The sequence below is a fragment of the Aethalodelphis obliquidens genome, unplaced genomic scaffold (genome assembly GCF_003676395.1).
Source record: "Aethalodelphis obliquidens isolate GAN/ISIS:26980383/991018 unplaced genomic scaffold, ASM367639v1 scaffold11, whole genome shotgun sequence".
NCBI classification, from domain to species: Eukaryota; Metazoa; Chordata; class Mammalia; order Artiodactyla; family Delphinidae; genus Aethalodelphis; species Aethalodelphis obliquidens.
Window position 1 is genome coordinate 17,411,539 of NW_020837955.1, and position 22,160 is coordinate 17,433,698.

General features: G+C 36.8%; 1 protein-coding gene and 1 pseudogene across 8 annotated transcripts in view; both read left to right on the plus strand.

Moving 5' to 3' along the window:
- Positions 1 to 22,100, plus strand: part of CUTC (cutC copper transporter) — a 42,094-nt gene extending 19,994 nt beyond the window's left edge. For 2 of the 8 annotated variants that reach the window (XM_027112284.1, XM_027112288.1), the window contains 2 exons: positions 1,603 to 1,708; positions 9,795 to 9,987. In XM_027112284.1, the coding sequence (XP_026968085.1) occupies positions 1,603 to 1,708; positions 9,795 to 9,972 (284 nt within the window). In that variant the 3' untranslated portion in view covers positions 9,973 to 9,987. Of the gene's footprint in view, positions 1 to 742; positions 800 to 1,602; positions 1,709 to 2,662; positions 3,180 to 9,794; positions 9,988 to 10,039; positions 10,122 to 13,905; positions 14,058 to 21,379 lie in introns of those variants that run through there. The other 6 variants (XM_027112282.1, XM_027112283.1, XM_027112287.1 and 3 more) reach the window with 6 other exon arrangements.
- On the plus strand, positions 21,393 to 22,100 carry LOC113623600 (E3 ubiquitin-protein ligase NEDD4-like pseudogene; annotated as a pseudogene).
- Positions 22,101 to 22,160: the final 60 nt, after the last annotated feature.

The following is a 22,160-nucleotide window of genomic DNA, read 5'->3' on the forward strand; positions in this document are numbered from 1 at the left end:
TGCTGTGTGCAAGGCACTACTTGGGATACAGATTTACACAAGAAACTACTTCCTCAAGAGGCTTACAGTCTTAGGTGAAAAGATGTTATATCCAAAAATATTTGTGATTATTTAACAAACCTCACCAAGAAAATGCTAATTATATGACAGGTTCTGTGGTAGGTGTAAGAACACAGAAATGTATATGAAGTAATCCTTCTACTTGAGGAGCTCACCAAATAGATCTATAAACAAATTATAACGATTTCATGTAAGTAATTACCAGCAAGTAAAAATTCCTGGGTAAGTCAACCTGAATGCCTAATGAGTGTCCATCATTGGGAAATATAAAGATAACTAGAACATAGTAGCTCCCCTCTAGGGACTTTCATAATGAAGCTTACAATATAATTTAGGCTCCAGTTTCCTTATCTTTATAAAGAGAGGATATTGAACTAGCTGTTCTTTCAAGTCCCACCTGTTAGTCTATGTTTGGAAAATGTATTACTTATGTTCTGATAACTGAGCAACGTGTGTTTCAGTGGCCAGATATTTTGTTATTTATTAGAAGGAAATAATGTATTTGTCTTTTAATCCTTACAAGTTTGTGAAGTAGGCAATACTATCCCTCTTTGGTGAAAAAATTGAGGCTCAGTGGATTTAAGTAATTTATCTAAGATCACATAGCTGTGAAGGGCCACAGTGGTAAAGCCAGGATTCCAGTCTAAATCTGACTTCTCAGTCTGTTCTTTCTGCTTCTTAGGGCTCAGTGATATTACTGTACCACCAAGAAAAAGAGTTAATGAGTCTGAAAGAGTGTGTAAGTCAAGTTATTTTAGTAGCTTGAATAGCTTGAGATAAAAAGTACATATTTTAACGGTCATTTAAAAATATGTATTGAATATGTCCTATATATTAGGAGAGAATGATATCAAGATGAATAAGCTGATTTTATATTTATAATCTGGTATCAGTTCAGAATATTATTCTTTATATACAGACATTTAAGAGATTGTTCATTAAAACAAATGAGTCATAAAATACTTGATTGTGCAGTTTTAATAAAGTAGAATCAAATGCTTCTGTAAAATGAAACAAAAAGTTGATATTATAATAAATAAGCTGTATAACACCTTGCATTATTCCCATTGCCAGTGAGATCTGTGTGTTCATCAAATCCTGGGCCAGAGAAAGAACCTTGGAGGTTTTCTCTTTGAGATACATTTCTGAGGCTTTGCTTTTGTGACTTCTTCCTCAAGTCTATCTTACCTTTCATTTCAATTTGATTTTGCTTTAATTGAGGGGAAGCAGGGCTAGAGCACTCAGTGATTTTCCTTGCCCTGGAGTAACCTTTATAGATTTAAAATTGGTAACATATAGCATTGTTATAAAAATATTGTCATAAAGGTGCTTTGACCTTATCTTTTGTTCTTCAGAGTCTGTAGTCTTGCCTTTTCATCATTTTTTTTCTAAATTCATTCTAGCTGAGTAAAGAGAGAATAATTCTCAAATCAATGAGAAATTTCAGTATGGAGGTTCCAGGTAGAGTTGGCAGTCATATTATTCATTAAATCTTATATGAAAATATATTCTATTTAATATATTACTTATTCTTTCCAACAGGGGGTGGCATAACAGACAGAAATCTACAAAGGATCCTTGAGGGTTCAGGTGCTACAGAATTCCACTGTTCCGCTCGGTTGGCTAGAGATTCAGGAATGAAGTTTCGGTAAAAATATATTCTTTGACTCCTGCAAAAATGAATGCAGTTAATCTTTACTTCCCCAAACAGGAAAACCTTAGTTGATGGCATGATTAATGAATGGAATGTTGTGATTAGTATGTAAGTATTACAGTCATTTTTGAAGTTTTTTAACTGCAGAGTGGTTCTTTTCCTGCCTTAAATAAGCAGGCTCTTCTGAACACAGGCTAACCTTCAAAGCCTTAAGGCATTGCTGAACTTAGACCAGTTAATAATAAATTCTAATTCAGCAGCTAAGCTTCAAATGAATCAGATATGTATGTGTGGCCATTCACCTGTGATTTCCTTTAGCAAAGTTAATAACTATGGTGTAAGGATTGAAGAGCCGTAGTCATTTTTATCTTTCCTACTGTTAATACTTAAGTCTTTCCTCACCTTTGCTCTCTATTTTCAGTTATTTTATTTTTATTTTTCAATTTCTTTAAATTTTATTGTTTTTGGCCACGCCGCACAGCTTGTGGGGTCTTAGTTCCCCCAACCAGGGATTGAACCTGCACCCTTGGCAGTGAAAGTATGGAGTCCTAACCACTGGACTGCCAGGGAATTCCCTATTTTCAGTTATTTGGAAATTATATCACTATTAAGGAATTTAAACTATCATGTGTTCTTTTTATTATACTTGAGAGGACTCCTATATTTAATAGTTAATTGTTGATTATTTCTAAGTTGGAAAAAATGAAATGTAAAAGAAGCAAGAGCCTTAGAATTTACAACTCCAGATATAAAATCAAGTATACTATCTGATAGATTTAGATACTAGATGTTTCAAGTAATTAATAAAAATTATAAAATATAGTAGTTCAGGGTCCTTGACCTAACTTTGTTCTTGAGCCTTGAAATTGCCTGTAAAATGAAGTGCCAGTAGGAGGGCTCATTTAACAACTTATGTAATTATCTGTTCCTTTATTACTTCTATTGCAGAAATTCCTCTGTTGCTATGGGAGCCTCTCTTTCTAGATCAGAATATTCTCTAAAGGTAACAGATGTGACCCTAGTAAGGACTTTGAATGCTATTGCAAAGAATATTCTGGTTTAGCCAGACCTCTCTGAGAGAGATGGATATCACTGGACAAAGGTAGAAGAATAGTCTACAGTTCTCTATGACACAGCTTTAACCTTCTCTGGCCAGGACAGTCACAGTCTTTGTTTTAAGTCTTACATTACCATGGAGAATGTTTCCAAGAAGAAAAAGAACTTGAAACAGATTACAGTCATTTCCTTTGCTTAATCTTGTCGACCATCTCCATCATCATGGTTAAATCTGGCCTACGCTTCTTCCACAAATGGAGGCTTAGTCTGTTTTCAGTGGAATTAACTGATGAACTGGGAAAATTCAACTGCAAAGTATGAACATTCAACTCAGATGTGACTTCATGGTCAACTCAGTAGCAGTATTTTGCCTTTTCATTTGTAAAATAAAAATTGCCATTCTATTATGGTAGTAGAGTCTCTTACTCATCTGTAGCCAAGTATTAAAGGGAGGATTTTTTTTTTTAATTTTATTTTCTCTTTTTATTATGTACCTTTTGGATCCTGGGCAGGATACTAAGGATATAGAGTAAATGGTATAGCATAAAAATTCCTAGACTTGGGAAGTAGGATGTAAAAGTTCCCAGACTTAGAAAGGCAGAAGTGATCTCTGTTGTTCATCAGGTTACTTCTACCTCTGCTCCCAGATAGAGAAATGGCTTAACTATGAGGTTCATCTGACAATGTACAAAGATCTATAGAGAACTGGAGGAGGTTAGGAAGGTTATCAGAATAGCTGTTTCTTTCAGCTGAGGCCACAGATATGGAGACTGGATTCTAGTGATGAAAATTGCTTTTCCTATGGGCAGGTCCCAAATGGTGAGGTTCATTTCTAGTTTTTTCTGTCACTTCCATATTTATTATCTCATTTTACACAGACACCGCTCTGGTAATAGAACTGATGCTTCTGTATTAGGAAAGTAACTGAATCATAATACGAAGAGCTTGCCCTTGGTCATAAGGCTAGTTAGTGGAGCCTCTATAAATAGCATGCACAAACTTGGGTACCAATGAGTGTGTATACCAAAAGTCTTCCCTTTCTTTTAATGTGCCCCTTCCCTCACTTTTATTTATTTATTTTTAAAAGATTTATTTATTATTTATTTATTTATTTTGGCTGCGTCAGGTCTTAGCTGTGGCACGTGGGATCTTGTTGAGGCATGTGGGATCTTTTGGTGTGGTGCGCAGGCTCTTCGGTGTGGTGCACAGGCACCTCTCTAGTTGTGGCGTGCAGGTTTTCTCTTCTCTAGTTGTGGCGCGCGGGTTCCAGAGCGTGTGGGCTCCATAGTTTGTGGCATGCAGGCTCTCTAATTGAGGTACGTGAGCTCAGTAGTTGTGGCACACGGGCTTGGTTGCCCTGCAGCGTGTGTGATCTTAGTTCCCCGACCAGGGATCGATCCTGCGTCCCCTGCATTGTAAGGTGGATTCCTTACCACTGGACCACCAGGCAAGTCCCCCTTCCCTCACTTTTAAATCTTAACTTCTTTCCTCACTTTCTCAGGTACGATTTCAACATAGAATATTTGCCAAGGAATTTATGAGAAATGAGAGGCAAACTATTTAAAAACTAATAATAACCTCAGTGGTTTCTGTTAATATTGGTTTCTGTTAATATTGGTTTCTGTTAATAGTTTTAATATTGGCTTTGGAATATAGAAAGAGACATGTAAGTATCATGTACACATGCACGCACATCATGTTTAGTATTTTGGCCTAACCCTCCCCCATGCTTGGACTTCACTGTATGATCTTCCAGAGATAAGAGCAGGCTATGTTATTATCTCTATTTTATTTAGACAGATTAGCTAGGGATCTGAGAGGTGCTATGAATTGCTCAAAATTTAATAACAAATGAATGTTGTTTACAAGACTTGAATGCTAGGCTACTAACCTCTAAGTCTTATGCTTAAGGATGCTTCTGGTATCTGGATGTAGTACAGAGAGCAATACTCCTGGGCAAATCAGACACACCTGGAATCATATCCTCACTTCCAGTTTAAGTTAACTTAATTTTTTGAACTTTAATTCCTTTATCTTTAAATCAGGACTAATAACTAAACTATGGCTTCTGTTTTAAGGATATATTAAAACACCAAGTACATAGTATGTACCCATTAAAGTTCTTTTCTTCTAGGTTAGTTTCCTAGTATCAGTCTTTGATAGTTTAAAAGTCCTCCCAGGAAGCTAGGCATTGAGTACTGAAACCGATAGTTTGTGCCCTCCACTATGTGACTATAAAAGCATAAGGTAACCCCTTACCTTGAGTTTTTTTTCTACACATAGTCCTGTTTTAAAATATTTACTCATTATTTCATGTATATATGTCTTCTCATCAATATTATAAGTATTTTGAGACTAGGGAACCATGTCTTCATATTTTTATATATTTCTCATTACAACCATCAATTGTGTACTCATACTGTTGATTTACTTTGCTAGTGGAAAAAAAGCACTGGATTGAGAATCAGGATTACTGACTTCGGGAACTATGCTAGATATCTTCAGTTTGCCCCATCGAGATCCACTTTTCACTTTGTTCTGTAAACTGAGTCCAGCAACATAAAAAAGATTACAGTAAGTCCCCTACATATACGAGTTGTAGGTCCAGTTTGTTCATAATTCCAGCAAAGTTAGCCTAGGTACCCAACTAACACAATCGGCTATATAGTACTATACTGTAATAGGTTTATAACACTTTTCATACAAATAATACATAAAAAAACAAACAAATATAAAAAATAAAGAGAACGTTTTAAATCTTACAGTACAGTACCTTGAAAAGTACAGTTGTACAGTACAACAGCTGGCATACAGGGGCTGGCATCGAGTGAACACCAGGCAAGAAGAGTTACTGACTGGAGGAAGGAGAGGAGGTGGGAGATGGAAGAGCTGAAAGATCATCAGCAATAGGAGACAAAGGGCAAGCTGCAAATTCACTCACACGTGACATTGATGGCACAGGTTCTGGTTCCTTGCTGGATTCAATTTTATCTACCCTCCTGAGAAAACAATCCAGTTATGTCTGGGTAGTAGCTCTTTTTTTCTCATCATACCAGTACCAGCTACATCACCACTGCTTTTATGCTTGCTTCCAGACATCCTGGGCTTGAAATAAAGATACTGTACTACTATACTCTAAACAGAACTGTACTGTACAGTAAAGTACACAAAAGCACAACCACTTGTAGAGGATGCACGCATGTGACAATGTACACCAGACAGGTAAACTAATTTACGTGATTAGACATGCGAATGCATGTTCACATCTTTGAAAGTTTGCAACTTGAAGGTTTATATATAGGGGACTTACTGTGTACTCTATGACCAAATAGGATTTATACCAGGAATGCAAGGCTGGTTCAATATCCAAAATCAATCAATGTAATGCACCATATTGATAGAATAAAGCACAAAAGTCACATGGTCATCTCAACACTTAAAAAGCATTTGACAAAATCTAACACCCTTTCATAATAAAAACACTCAGCAAACTTGGAATAGAAAGGAACTTCCTCAACCTGAAAAAGATCATCTGTAAGAAAACAGAATATATAGCTAACATCAAACTTAATATTTTCTCCCTAAGATCAGGAACAAGACAGGGTGTCCACCCTTACCACTTCTACTTAACATTGTGCTAGAGGTCCTAGCCAGGGCAATTAAGCAAGAAAAAGAAATAAAAAGCATCCAGATTAAAAAGGAAGAAGTAAAACGTCTTCTATTTATAGGTGACACAATCTTATATATGGAAAATACTTTTGTGTGGAAAAGAATCCACACAAAAATTTTTTAAAGTTGAGCAAGGTTGCAGGATATAAAACTCAATACACAAAATCAGTTGTATTGCTACACTAGCAACTAACAATCCTAAAATGCAATTAAGAAAATAGTTCCATTTATGATAGCATCAAAAATGACAAAATGCTTAGGAAAAAATTTAATCAAGTGCGAGACCGTACATTGAAAGCTACAAAGCTTTTTTTTTTTTTTTTTAAGTTTTTTGGCCGCACCCAATGGCATGTGGGATCCTAGTTCCCTGAACAGGGATCATACCTACACCTCCTGCATTGGAAGGCACAGTCTTAACCACTGAACCACCAGGGAAGTCCCTACAAAGCATTTTTTAAAGAAATTTTTAAAGATCTAACAATAAATAAATAGATGGAATGACATCCCATGATCATAGATTGGAAGACTTGATATTGTTAAGATAGCAATATTCTTCCATTGGTCTACGGATTCAAGGCAATCCCTATTAACATCCCAACGGCCTTTGTGGCAGAAATTAACAAGCTGATCCTAAAATTCATCTGGAAATGCAAGGAACCCAAAATAGCCAAACAATCTTAAAAAGGAACAAAGTTGGAGGACTTACACTTCCTGATTTCAAAACTTACTACAAAGCTACAATAATTGAGACAATGTGTTACTGGCATAAAGATGAATATATAGCTCAATGCAGTAGAATTGAGAGTCCAGAAATAAACCCTTTTACTATAGGCAATTGATTCTTGACCAGGGTGGCAAGATAATTCCCTGGGGAAAGAATAGTCTTTTTAACAAATGGTGCTGGACCACTGGATATACACTTGCAAAGGAATGAAGTGGGACCTTACATCATGTACAAAAGTTAATTCAAATGCATCATAGACCTAAGTAAAGAGCTAAAACATAAAATTCTTAGAAGAAAACTAATAAATCTTTGTGAGCTTGGGTTAGGCAAAGCCTTAGATACGACAAGAAAAGCACAAGTCACGAAAGAAAAAATAATGCTTCAAAGGGTAACATCAAGAAAGTGAAAAGACAGCCTACAGAATGGGAGAAAATATTTGCAAATCATATATCTGATTAGGGGCTTGTATCCAGAATGTATAAAAATACTTAGAATTCAACAATAAAAAGACAACCCAGTTTTAAAAATGGATAAGGATTTGTGTAGACATTTCTCCAAAGAAGGTGTACAGTTGGCCAACAAGCACATGAAAAGATGCTCAAAATCATTAGTCATTAGGGAAATGCAAATGAAAATCCCACTGAGCTGCCACTTCCCACCCACTAGAATGACTATACCCACCAAAAGACTGACCATTATCAAATGCTGGCAAGGATGTGTAGCAAGTAGAACTTTTGTGTGCTGCTGGTGGGATTGTAAAATGGTGGAGCTGCTTTGTAAAATAGTCTGAGAGTTTCTCAAATGCTAAACATAGAGTTGCTATATGGCCCAGCAATTCCATTCTTAGGTTAATATAATATATAGTATAATATAATATAATATTATATATATATATATCTCCAAGAGAATTGAAAATATGTCCACGCAAAAATTTGTACATGAATATTCCCAGCAACATTACTCATCTTTCCGAATTAGAGAATAACCATTTTGCAACCCCTAATGAAATAAATCAGTCAGAGACTATTAATGCTGAAACCATTAGGTAAAAGGTTGATTGGGGACTGAATATCCAAATGGTGCCAAAGTATCACCCTATGGGTTATTTGCTAGTCATGAACATAGAAACTTGACATTATAATGGAGCTATATGGTTGCTACCATCTTAACCCAGTAATCAAATTTAACATTACCAGCAATGGAAGAGTATACTGCTGAAAGACAGGATTTGAGGGGGGAAGAGGTCAGCCAGTGTGTATAACCTGTGTTAGGAAATTGCAATTGGGAAGTCACCCAGGTGCCTCAAAGAAGAGCTAAGGGTTGGACCACCTGGAAAGTGGCTGTAACAAAGTGTGATGGTTAGCTATTGATCAAACAAGAGTGAACTATAAACAGCACCAGCTCAATACGGTGACTAACCATCCCAATTTTCTTGGAACTTTTTCAATTTTACCATTGAAAGTCCCATATCCTAGGAAATTCCTCTGTGCCAGGCAAACTGGGCAAGTTTGGTCATCCTACCAGATCAGTAAAATTACCTTTGCCTCTTTTCCCCGGGTCCTCACCTCCCTGCCCCAATCCTGGAATTTGTAGGGGAGAAATTGAATAACAAGGAAAAATGATAAAAAGAATAACACTTCCCTCCCCAGCAGTAGCTGGTCCCTGAGCCAAGAAAGGGGAAGGACTTTAAATTGGGTGTGAGTTTCTTTTGTGGGTGGTAAAAATGTTCTAAAATTGATTGTAGTGATGGTTGCACAACTCTGTGACTATGCTAAAAACCACTGAATTGTACACTTTAAGTGGGTGAATTGTATGTAATTTATATGTTAATAAAGCTGCTTTTTAAAAGTAAATGTGAGAGAGTTTTAAATTAGATTAAATTAGCTTGGACCTTTTAAACCTGAGATGTGGTCAAGGGCAGAGAAGGAGTTTTGATACAGCATGGTTGAAGACAATGGTAGAAGCAAAATATCATTTCTTATTCGTTTTGTATTTAGTTTACATCTTTCAGTAAGATGGCTACACTGGTTGAATGGATTTCTGTTCCCTGCAACTGAGAGTTGTGACTAAGACACCTGAAGAATATTCATTCCATCTGTTCCTGTATAGATGCTAAATTTTATCCTTGGATAAAATCACAAAGAGCTCTGTGTTTGGATTGCATTGCTCTAGTCCCTCATAGAATTAAAAAAAAAGAAAATCAAACCACATTGGCATTATGCCACTGGTCTATATTGGAAATGTAATAGAAGACAGTTGTATAAAATACAACTGTGTTGTTGAGGCCCTAGAGGACATTTTTTTCTTAAGTGTTAGTCTGGGGAGTAGCTGGGCTTCTGAACAATTGGTTTGTTTATATCTTATGTATATGGAATTACGTTGTTATCAAGACATTTTATTTGCCTATCTTTTCCTTTCTGAAGCTGCCACTGAAAGATAATGCTTTCCTGATAGGATTGTCAGTCATATAGCTCTCCCTGCTCATGGGAGAGGGCACGTTTGCCCAGGCTAACCAGTTAGAGTGCCTCATTCCTTTGTCCATATTGTTTAATCTAGAGATGGGAACACAACACAAAGAGGGCCAAACAGAATCCAACCAAGGATTTTCTTCTGGTGTTCTCTTTTCACTAGAATCACTGGCTGTAAGATCTGTGAAACCATAGAGCTTTTGAGGCCATCTTTGCCAGCAAGTGAAAAGAGGCCACTTGAGAATGAAACCAACACACAAGTAAATGTCCTGAGAACCTTGTTTGAGTTTCTGGACCCATCTGTGCCTAAAGCTAGTTCCATTCACAGAGTGTTCTATTAAATGAGCCAATAAATTTCCTTTTTGTATTTATGCCTGTTTGATTTGGGTCTTTGACACTTGCAACCAGAAGAGGCCTGACTGATACAGCTACTGATTCAGAGTTCCTCTTTCGACTGATGGAAGCTCAGAGTCAAACTTGTATCCCACAGGTAAACAGGATCATATTGAATAAATTTTGTGTAGTGGGCTTGTCCCTTGTTTTATCTTTTTCTATCCTTTTTTTCCTTTACTCATTTTATCTTGTTATATTTTGTGTATTTTTGTAAGTTGCTTAAAATCCTTTTTATAACAAGACACTAAATAGTAGACATTGTTTCCCATATTATCCTGAATCTGAATTGGAAAAAAAACTAAGAGTTTATTCCTAGTGGACATCATTGATTTCCTACCGAAACTTTCTCTCTCATTTCTTCTCCCAGTTCTGATTTTGTTGTAGCAATCACTCTGCATGTAGCCCATGTAATTTAGGAAAGGCTTACCTCACCCACAGCTTCAGGTATGGGCCTGAGTAATCTAGGGATAACCTTATTTTCCTTGTCAGGAATTGATTCAGAAATTTGGGCCATTGGGATGCCAGGAGAAGGTTGCTAGTGGCTTCTAGTTCTAGGACACTTGCTGAAAAATGACACTTTCTCTCTTTTCCTATATGTTATGTGTGAATATGACTCTTGAAACTTGCAGCTGTCCCACTACCTGTTTGAGAATAAAACTGATGCCAAAAGAGAGCAAAGCCAAAAGAATGAGAGGGAAATGGAGCACAACCACTGGAATAAATCAACCCTGAGAACTGCATTATCTCTGGGCTTTTGGTTAAGTGAACCAATAAATATTTTCATTCGAGCCACAGTAAGTTGGGTGTACCCTTTATAAGGGTTCTAATATAATTGGAGAATGAATTTTTGGCAATGTTTTTTTGGATTCGACCAAAAGCAAAGACAACAAAAGCAAAAATAAGTGGGACTACATCAAACTAAAATCTCTATACAGCAAAGAAAAGCATCAACAAAATGAAAAGGCAACCTATGGAATGGGAGAAAATATTGGCAAATCATATATCTGATAAAGGGTTAAAATCCAAAATACATAAAGAGCCCATGCAACTCAATAGAAAAAACAATTTGATTTAAAAATGGGCAGAAGAATTGATCCAAATAGACATTTCTTCAAAGAAGAAAAAGCAAAGTTCAATAGGTACCTGAAAAGGTGCTCAACATCACTAATCATCAGGGAAATGCAAATCAGAACCACAATGAGATATCACCTCATACCTGTTAGAATGGCTATTACCAAAAAGGCAAATTATTGTTGGTGGGGATGTGGAGAAAAGGAAACCCTCTTGCACTGTTGGTGGGAATGTAAATTGGTGCAGCCACTATGGAAAACAGTATGGAGGTGCCTCAAAAAATTTAAAATAGAACTACCATATGATCCAGCAATTCCACTTCTCGGTATTTATCTGAAGGAGATGAAACCACTATCAAAAAGATATCCATGTTCATTGTAGTATTATTTACAAGAGCCAATACATGGAAACAACTTAAGTGCCCATCAATGAATGAATGGATAAAGAAATTGTAAGATGCTGTACACCTAAAACTAACACAACATTGTAAACCAACTATACTCCAATAGAAATTTAAAAAAATAAAGAAATCATAAGGTACATACATACATACACATAGACATAATGAAATATTCAGTCATAAAAAAATAGAAAGAAATCCTGCCATTTGCAACAATATGGTGGGATGGATGGACCTTGAGGGAATTATGCTAAGTGAAATAAGTCAGAGAAAGACAAATAGTGTATGATCTCACGTGGAATCTAAAACAAAAAAGCAAACTCATAGACAACAGATTGGTGGTTGCTAGAGGTGGAGGTGGAAAAAATGGGTAAAGGTGGTTAAAAGAAAAAAAATTGGAGAGTGAGTTTCCCTCCAGCAGTTGCTATGAATGTTTCATAGCAACCTTCTTGTGTAGGGTTAAGAACTTTCCAAATCTGTATACAGTTTGAAAATTGCAAGGGAAGTCCTATCTTTAGAAAAACAATCTTACTGGTAACCACTGGCTTGACTGAGCTCAAAGTCCTCTAAACCTCTTTATAGCTTAATTAAAACAGTCAGAGCTTGTGACTTCCCTGGTGGCGCAATGGTTAAGAATCCGCCTGCCAATGCAGGGGACACGGGTTCGATCCCTGGTCCGGGAAGATCCCACATTCCTTGGAGCAACTAAGCCCGCATACCACAACTACTGAGCCCGCGTGCTGCAACTACTGAAGCCCACGTGCCTAGGGCCCGTGCTCTGCAACAAGAGAAGCCACAACAAGGAGAAGCCTGCGCACCACAATGAAGAGTAGCCCCCGCTCACCACAACTAGAGAAAGCCCGTGCGCAGCAACGAAGACACAAAGCAGCCAAAAATAAATAAAATTAAATATTAAAAAAAAAAGAGTTCAATGAAGTTCAGACTCCTATCTTAGAGAATACACTTTATACTTCAAAATTGCTCTGAAGTCAATTACAGTTTATGTGTTTGAAGATAGGAAGGACACCCATAAATAATTCATCCTATTTGGAGATCTTTCAACCCATTCACAGGGGTCCACTCACAAGATGCCAAAGAGATGGCCCTTCCCTTTATAGATCAAAGAGGAACCCAGGTCAAAAGTAATGATTATGAGAATAGCACATTTTATTTATATAGCTCATATCCGTATGCCTACGTACAGATATGAGCTATATACTTTCACTACAACCTCCATAGTGAAAGAATTTAAAGTTGAAATTATATGATTGAAATTACAGATTTTTCCTTTAAATAAAATATGGGGCTCTTCAAACTCCTTTTGCAAATACCACTTGGTAATCTCTCTCATATATGTCCCCAAAATAAGTTAAAAAACTAAGTGCTATTAAAATCACTCCCCAGATTTCTACATATATGTGTGAACAAACATGAACATACAGAGAAATGCATTTTTTACAGTCTTGGCATTAGGCTTAAAGATATTGTCCAGCAAATTTTTACTAATTTGGCTATTTTCATGTTCTTAATTCACAAAACTGTCTATAATAATAATAATAGTACTAGTCCAATCATAAATTATAAGAATGCATTTGGTATTATGAATTTAAATAACTTCCTAGTAAAAAGGCCAGTGTATGTTAAGGTAGTGCTATCCCTTACCGTGATAAGAATGAACTCAGCTCTGTCTTAACAGGTTGTTTTGATACTGTTTTGGGGGAATCAGTATCCACAGAATTCAACACCTTATGTATACTTTCTTTTAGCTTATCTTCTTCATTCCTCCAGTTCTTCTGAAAGCAGCCACCATTAACAATTTCTTTTGTATCCTTCCAGAAATTTTTATAATTTACTCGTATTTAATTGCTGGTAAAGCTATGTGGTTTTCCATGTGATAATTACTATTTATATTGCCCCTCCATGTTATTTTTATCAGATATATTTCCTGTTTGGTTGCTTTCGTATTAGTACAGGTTTCCCTCAGTATCTAGGGGGGATTAGTTCCAAGACCTCTCTGGTCTGGATACCAAAATCTGCAGATGCTCAAGTCCCATGTATCTAGTGTAGTATTTTCCTGTAACCTACCCACATCCTCCTGTATACTTTAAATCATCTCTAGATTATCTATAATACCTAATACAATGTAAATACAAATAGTTATAAATACAATCTAAATGCTATGTAAATAGCTGCCAGTGAATGGCAAATTCAAGTTTTGCTTTTTGGAACTTTCTGGAATTTTTTTTCTCAAATATTTTTGATCCGTGATTGGTTGAATCTGTGAATGTGGAACCCAAGGATACAGAGGCCTGGCTGACTGTATTTGTTTTATAAAAGTCTCTTGAACATTAAAAAAAAAAAATTGTGTAGGCACTTTCTGTTTTCTGATATCACTTTTTTTTTTTTCCAGGACTCAGAAGAGTATTATTCTCTCCAGTGCACATCTTTTTATGCTAGCCCATTTTATTCTCTTGTTTTATGACCTATCAAAAATATATTTTATGGGCCTCCCTGGTGGTACAGTGGTTAAGAATCCACGTGCCAATGCAGGGGACACAGATTCAAGCCCTGGTCCGGGAAGATCCCACATGCACGGAGCACCTAAGCCCGTGTACCACAACTACTGAGCCTGCATGCCGCAACTACTGAAGCCTGTGCGCTGGGAGCTGTGCTCCACAACAAGAGAAACCACCACAGTGAGAAGCCCGTGCACCGCAATGAAGAGTAGTCCCCGCTCGCCGCAACTAGAGAAAGCCTGTGCGCAGCAACAAAGACCCAACGCAGCCCAAAATAAAACAAACAAATTTATGGGAAAAAAAGATTCCATGTCTTCCTTGAAGACATTTAAAATTTATTAATTAATTAATTTATTTAATGGGATGATGTGAAGTAAAGACCTAAATTAATTACTTTTTTTTTTTTTTTTGGCCCCTCCACGCAGCTTGTACGATCTTCGTTCCCCAACCAGGGATTGAACCCAGGCCAGCGCAGTGAAAGCACCAAGTCCTAACCACTGGACCACCAGAGAATTCTCAATTACTTCTTTTTTATTCTAATATGCTTCTGTCTAAAGAACATCAAACTGCTCATCCAATTCTCTCTAGTTTGTCGACAGTTAAAAGCTTATTCTTTGACTCTACCAGGAACATTATTCTGTAGTGTCAATAACTTTTACTATTTTTTAAAGTACATGTTCTTTTTAAAAACTACATCTTTTAGTAGTTGACTCTTTTTCTGGTAGGCTTTAAATCTAGTTCAATGAGTTTATTAATTATTTAAATCTATGCTTTGCAATTTGTTTATTCTTCCAGAAGAATTTCAATATATTTCAGGTTTTAATATTAAAAAAATATGTTTACCATAAGTAAAAATATTTTAAAAATTACTTGTACATCCCTTTTGGTCTCTGGTTATTCTAAATTTTTTTGTTTGTTTTAGCCACACAAAAATGTACAGATCATCTTGGGAGAGTTTGGAAGTAATTATTTGATTAATTCATACTATAGTTTTTAGTTTATGCTATAGGAGATGAATGTTAGACCCAATTAAAAAATACAAAGGGAAAAAATATTTTTACTGTTACCACTGGATATCTATTTTAAGATATTGCACAAGAAAGAAAACCTTTCTTAAGTTCATATGTAATCATTAACTAAAAGTATGCAACTCTTTGGTTATCTTGAACATTGAACTTTTGTAGATTCTTCAAAGTAACCTAAATGCAACCACTTGTTAATCAACATTTGCTTACTAAGTAGAAGTGATAGAGCATATTTTTCCCTGAGTCACTATGATCACATGTTCCCTTCTACTGAATTACCTCTATGCAATCAATTATTTACAGAAGACACACATTGAGCCATTAAGCAGAGATTTTTGGAAACCATTAAGAAGAGATCTGGGAGAAATCATTTTACCCAAGACCATCAGAGCTAAAGCCAGAATCCAGCCTGGTTTCCTGACTCCTTAACATGCTGCAGTCTTTCTTAGTACAGTCTTTAAATATCAATTATTACACTTTAAAAGAGAGAATTCACAGCACACCTCGTCTGATAGAACAGGAGCTTTCCTGAAAATGTGCATGTATTTGACATATTCAGATTACATCTGCAGGGCAGTAGGAGAGCTTGTGATTTAAAGAAATCCTGTGGTGTATCCTTGGGTAAAGGGAATCATCACACTATTTTTGTCTTTGTGTAAAATTTTATATACATTAAATCGTAAAATCTTGGAGATCTTCTAGTTGGACTTTCTCCCCAGAGCATATTTTCTCCAGTCTTTTCTACCTTGTAAAGGTGTGGGAGGACATCTGTTGATGTTTTTGCTGTACCAATATGGAGGATTATTCTTTGTAAGTTGTGGAATGTAGGACAATTTTCTTAACCTTTCTGAACCTCAGTTTCTTAATTGGTAAAATTGGAGTAAAAATACCTATCTCATAGGATTATTGTGAGGATTAAATTACATAAAAATTTTAGAGTGCCTAACATAGAAATGTATTTGTTATTTAAGAAACCCATGTGAGGTTGACATATAAGATGTCCATTAAATGTGAGTTCTCTTAATGCCTGTAGATCATTGATAAAAATGTTGAAGGTGCCGAAGCCACTGCAGACCCTTTTGGAATGCCAGTAGAGATCTTCCTCCGGTTATATCATTTATATCATTCTGTTAATTTATTTGAATATACAGTGGTTCAAGCAATTAAAGGTCCGTGTAAATATGCACTCATCCAGTCCATAGAAAACATGATGTATCTTGTCAGGTGCCTTGCTGAGTTCAAGATACGCTACACCTGCTGCCCAAAAAGGAAATTAAATTATGTCAAAGAGTGTCCTGCCTATGTTTTCCTCTAGGAGTTTTATAGTATCTGGTCTTACATTTAGGTCTTTAATCCATTTGGGGTTTATTTTTGTGCATGGTGTTAGAGAATGTTCTAATTTCATTCTTTTTATGTAGCTGTCCAGTTTTCCCAGCACATATTGAAGAGACCGTTTTTTCTCCATTGTATATTCTTGCCTCCTTTGTTGTAGGTTAATTGACCATAGTTGCATACGTGTATTACTGGGCTATCTTGTTCTGTTGATCTATGTTTCTGTTTTTGTGCCAGTACCATACTGTTTTGATTACTGTAGCTTTGTAATATAGCATGAAGTCAGGGTGCCTGACTAACTAACAGTGTCTTTTGCAGAGCAGAAACTTTTAACTTCAATAAAGTCCAGCTTAATAATTTTTGCTTTCTTTCTTGGGTCATGTCTTTGGTGTTGTATCTAAAAAGTCATTGCCAAACCCAAGGTCATCTAGATTTTCTCCTCTGTTGTCTTCTAGGACTTTTATGGTTTTGTGTTTTATACATTTAGGTCTTTGATCAATTTTGAGTTAATTTTTGGGAATGGTGTAAGGTATGTATCTAGATTTTTTTTTTTTGGCATGTGGATTTCCAGTTGTTCCAACATCACTTATTGAAAATACTATATTTTCTCCATTGTATTGCCTTTGTTCCTTTGTCAAAGATCAGTTTACTATATTTATAAGGATCTATTACTGGGCTTGCTTTCTGTTTCATTGATCTATTTGTCAGTTTTTTCCCATCATATTCCTGAAGTCAGATAGTGTTAGTCCTCCAACTTGGTTTTTCTCCTTCAATATTGTGTTGGCTATTCTGTATCTTTTGCCTTTCCATATAAACTTTAGAATCAGTTTGTTGATACCCACAAAATAAATTGTTGGGATTTTGATTGGGATTACATTAAATCTACAAATCAAATTACAAAGAACTGACATCTTGACAATAGTGAGTTTTCCTAACCATGAACATGAAATATTTCTTCTTTGAATTTTTTCATCAGGGTTTTGTAGTTTTCCTCATATAGACCTGGTACATATTTTGTTAGATTTATTCCAAGGTATTTCTTTTTTGGGGTGCTAATATAAATGGTATTGTGTTTTTAATTTCAAAATTGACTTGTACATTGCTGGTATATAAGAAAGTGATTGACTTTTGTATGTTAATTTTGTATTCTGCTACATTACTATAATCACTTATGAGTTCCAGGAGCTCTTTTTCAATTCTTCTGGATTTTTTACATAGACAATCGTGTCATCTGAGAACAAAGACAGTTTTATAACTTCCTTCCCAATCAGTGTATCTTTTCTTTCCTTTTCTTGTTTTTATCCTTAGCTATGAATTCTTCAGTGTTGAAAAGATGTAGTGAGAGGGACATCCTTGCCTTGTTCCTGATCTTAGTGGGAAAGCTTCTAATTTCTCACCATAAGTGTAATGTTAACTATAGGTCTTTTGTAGATATTCTTTATCAAGTGAGGAAATTCCCCTCTATTCCTAGTTTCTGAAAGTTTTTATCATTAGTGCATATTGGGTTTTTTCAAATACTTTCTCTACATCTATCTATTGATATGATCATGTGATTTTTTTCTTCTTTAGCCTGATGTGATGGGTGACATTAATTGCTTCTTTTCTAAGAACTTTTTTTAACTGTACAGGCCAAACACAACACTTATAAAGGCTGAATTCAGCCCACGGACCTCCAATTTGCAACCACTATTTCAAATATTTATTTATTTGGCTGCGCCAGGTCTTAGTTACAGCATGTGAGATCTTTAGTTGCAGGATGTGGGCTCCTTTAGTTGCAGCATGTGGGCTCTTAGTTGTGGCATGTGAGATCCAGTTCCCTGACCAGGGATCGAACCCAGGTCCCCTGCATTGCGAGCGCGGAGTCTTAACCACTGGGCCACCAGGGAAGTCCTGACATTAATTGATTTTTGAATGTTGAACCAGCCTTGCATACCTGGGATAAATCCCACTTGTTTCTGGTGTGTAATTCTTTTTATACATTGTTTGATTTGACTTGCTAATATTTTGTTGAGAATGTCTGTATCTATGTTCCTGAGAGATATTAGTCTGTAGTTTTCTTGTAATCTCTTTGTCTGGTTTTGGTATTTGGGAAATGTTGACTTCATAGAATGAGTTAGGAAATATTCCCTCTGCTTGTATGTTATGAAAGAGACTATAGAGAATTGGTATATTTTCTTCTTTAAATGTTTGGTAGAACCCATCTGGGCCTGGCGATTTCTGTTTTGGAAGGTGACAAGTTATTGGTTCAATTTCTTTAATAGATACAGTCCTATTTAGATTGTCTCTTCCTTCCTGCATGTTTTGGCCCACTGTGTCTTTCAAAGAGTGGTCCATTTCATCTAGGTTATCAAATTGGTGGGCATAGCATTGTTCATAGAATTCCTTTATTATCCTTTTAAAGTCCATGAGATCTGTAGTGATGTCCTCGCTATTTATTTTGTTGATGTTGTTGTTAAATATTTATTTATCTGTCTGACTGTGCCAGGTCTTAGTTGCAGCACACAGGATCTTTTAGTCGCGGCATGCAGGATCTTTTAGTTGTTTCATGTGGGATCTAGTTCCCTGACCAGGGATCGAACCCAGGCCCCTCCCACATTGGGAGCGCAGAGTCTTAACCACTTGGCCACCAGGGAAGTGCCTCTATTCATTTTTGATATTAGTAATTTGTGTCCTCTCATTCTTCTTTATTAGTTTGGCCAGAGGCTTACCAATTCTTAAAAAATCTTTACAAAGAACTAGCTTTTGGTTTCATTGATTTTCTATTTTGGTTTCCTGTTTTCAATTTTATTGATTTCTGCTTTAATTTTTATTATTTCTTTTCTCCTGCTTACTTTGGCTTTAATTTGTTCTTCTTTTTTCTATTTTTCTAAGGGGGAAACTTAAGATGATTGATTTTAGGTTTCTTCCTTTCTCATACATGCATTCAATGCTATCAATTTCTCTCTAAGGACTGTTTTTGCTACATCCTACAAACTTTGATAATTTGTGTTTTCATTTTCATTCCATTCAAAATATTTTAAAATTTCTCTTGAGATTTCTTCTTTGACCCATGTGTAATTTAGTATAGTGTTGTTTAATCTACAAATATTTTGGCATTTTCTAGCTACCTTTCTGTAATTGATTTCTAGTTTAATTCCATTGTGGTCTGAGAGCAGTATTGTATGATTCCTATTTTTTTGAAATTTATTGAAGTGTGTTTTATGGCCCAGAATGTGGTATATCTTGGTGAATGTTCCTGTGAGCTTGAAAAGAATGTGTATCCTGCTGTTGTTGGATGAAGTAGTCTATAAATGTCCATTATATGTAGTGATTGATGGGATTGTTTAGTTCAACTATGTCCTTATTGATTTTCTGCCTGCTGGATCTGTCTATTTCTGATAGAGGGGTGTTGAAGTCTACAACTATAACAGTAGATTCATCTGTTTCTCCTTGCAGTTCCATCAGTTTTTGTCTCATGTATTTTTTTTTTTTTTTTTTTTTGCGGTACGCAGGCCTCTCACTGTTGTGGCCTCTCCCGTTGCGGAGCACAGACTGCGGACGCGCGGGCTCAGCAGCCATGGTTCACGGGCCCAGCCACTCTGTGGCATGTGGGATCTTCCCGAATCGGGGCACGAACCCGTGTCCCCTGCATTGGCAGGCGGACTCCCAACCACTGCGCCACCAGGGAAGCCTCTGTCTCATGTATTTTGATGCTCTGTTAGGTGCATAGACATTAAGGATTGTTATGTCTTTGTGAAGAATTGACCCCTTTATCATTATGTAATGTCTCTCTTTATCCCACATAACTTTCCTTCTTCTGAAGTTGTTCTGAAATTAATATAGCTGTTCTCACTTTCTTTTGATTAGTGTTAGCATGGCACATCTTTTTCCATCCATTTACTTTTAATCTATATGTGTCTTTATATTTAAAGTGTGTTTCTTATAGACATAGTTGGGTCTTGTTTTTTACTGACTCTGACAATCTCTATTTTAATTTGTATATTTAGACCACTAATACTTAAAGTGATTACTGATGTAGTTGGATTAATATCTACCATATTTATTATTGTTTTATACTTGTTGCCCTTGTTCTTTGTTCTTATTTTTGTCTTCTACTCTTTTTGTCTTTTTTTTTTTTGGCCATGCTGTGCAGCTGGTGGGATCTTAGTTCCTTGACCAGGGATCAAACCCTTCCCCTCTGCAGTGCAAATGCAGAGTCCTTACCACTGGACCAAAGAATCAGAGATTCTTTCCTCAGCTGTGTCCAGTCTACTAATAAGCCTATTACATGCATTCTTTATTTCTACTCATTTCTATTACAGTGCTTTTGACTCTAGCATTTCATTTTGATTCTTTCTTAGAATTTCTGTCTCTTTGCTTACATGGCCCATCTGCTCTTGCATGCTGTCTACTTCATCTCTTAGAGCCCCTAACATATTAATCATAGCTGTTTAAAATTCCTAGTCTGATAATCCCAACATCCCTGCCATATTTGAGGCTTGCTCCGTCTCTTCAAACTGTGTTTTTTGCCTTTTAGTATGCCCTGTAATTTTTTCTTGACAGCTGGACATGACATTCTGGGTAAAAGGAACAGCTGAAAATAGGCCTTTAGTAATGTGGTGGTAAGGAGTGGAGGGAGAGGAAATGTTTTATGTTCAGTGATTAGATCTCAGCCTTTTTAGTGAGACTGTGCCTCTGGACTGTGAACTTCACAAGTGCTTCTCAGCTCCCTCCCTTAGGTGGGACAAGAAGGCTAGAGTGGGCTGGAGTTGGGTATTTTTCTTCCCCCCAGGTTGGTTAGGCTTAACCCAGCAGATTAAGCTCTGGTTAAATAGTTTCTTCTGAGGGCAGACTTTAAGAAGAAGAGAATGCTCTGGTATATTTCAAATGGTTAATTTTCCCCTCCCCCTGCCAGAAGCATTAGGAGATTTTTCTCTGACATTCACTGTGAGAAGCTCCTCAAGGTAAAACTCACAAAAGTGTGCGGGGTTCCCCTATAACTGAGTCCCCGTGGATCTTTTTGATATTTCAGACTTGACTGAGACTCAGTCATCCAGTGGAGATTTGTGAACAAGATCTAGAAGCAAATGAATGCCATCCTAGAGGGATTCACAGAACTGCCTCCTACTGATTTGATTAAAAACGCTGATGAAAGTGAGCTTTGCAGATGAAAGGAGTTGCTGATGTGCAGCCTTGGCAACGCGGACGTGAACGACTGGAGGCAACATTTATATACAAGAAGGACTACTGCCCAGACCACCCTGTCATTCAGTGGTTCTGGAAGGCTGTGCTGCTGATGAACACTGAGAAGCATATCCAGTTTTGCTGCAGTTTGTCACAGAAACATCCTGAGTACCCAGGAATGGATTTGGTTCCAGTGGTCCCCAGCTGTTTACAATATAGCAATGGAGAAGTCCTGGAAAACTTCCCAGAGCTCACACATGCTTTAATCGCCTTGACTTATCTCCAGCTGAAACCTTTGAAGATTTATGAGAGAAACTTGTGGTTGTGGAAGATACACAAGGATCTGAAGGTGTGAATTAAGTGCCCCCTGCCTTGGGATGGTTGTTTGTGGAGCAAGTCCTGCTTGCGCTTTTGTATTTGCCTAACAGACTTGGCAGAGGCAATGGCGGAATAGCAGTTGCAGGGAGTGGCTCCTGGAGCAGAGCCTTTGCTCATGCACTTGTGTAACAGAAAGTGGGGTCCAGCTGCTCACAGCTCAAAAGCCAATAAAGAGGCAAGGTTGGTGGAAAGGAAAGTTTGCTTTATTTTGGTTGCCGGCAACCGGGGCAGGGGGTGGGGGGCAGGGGGTG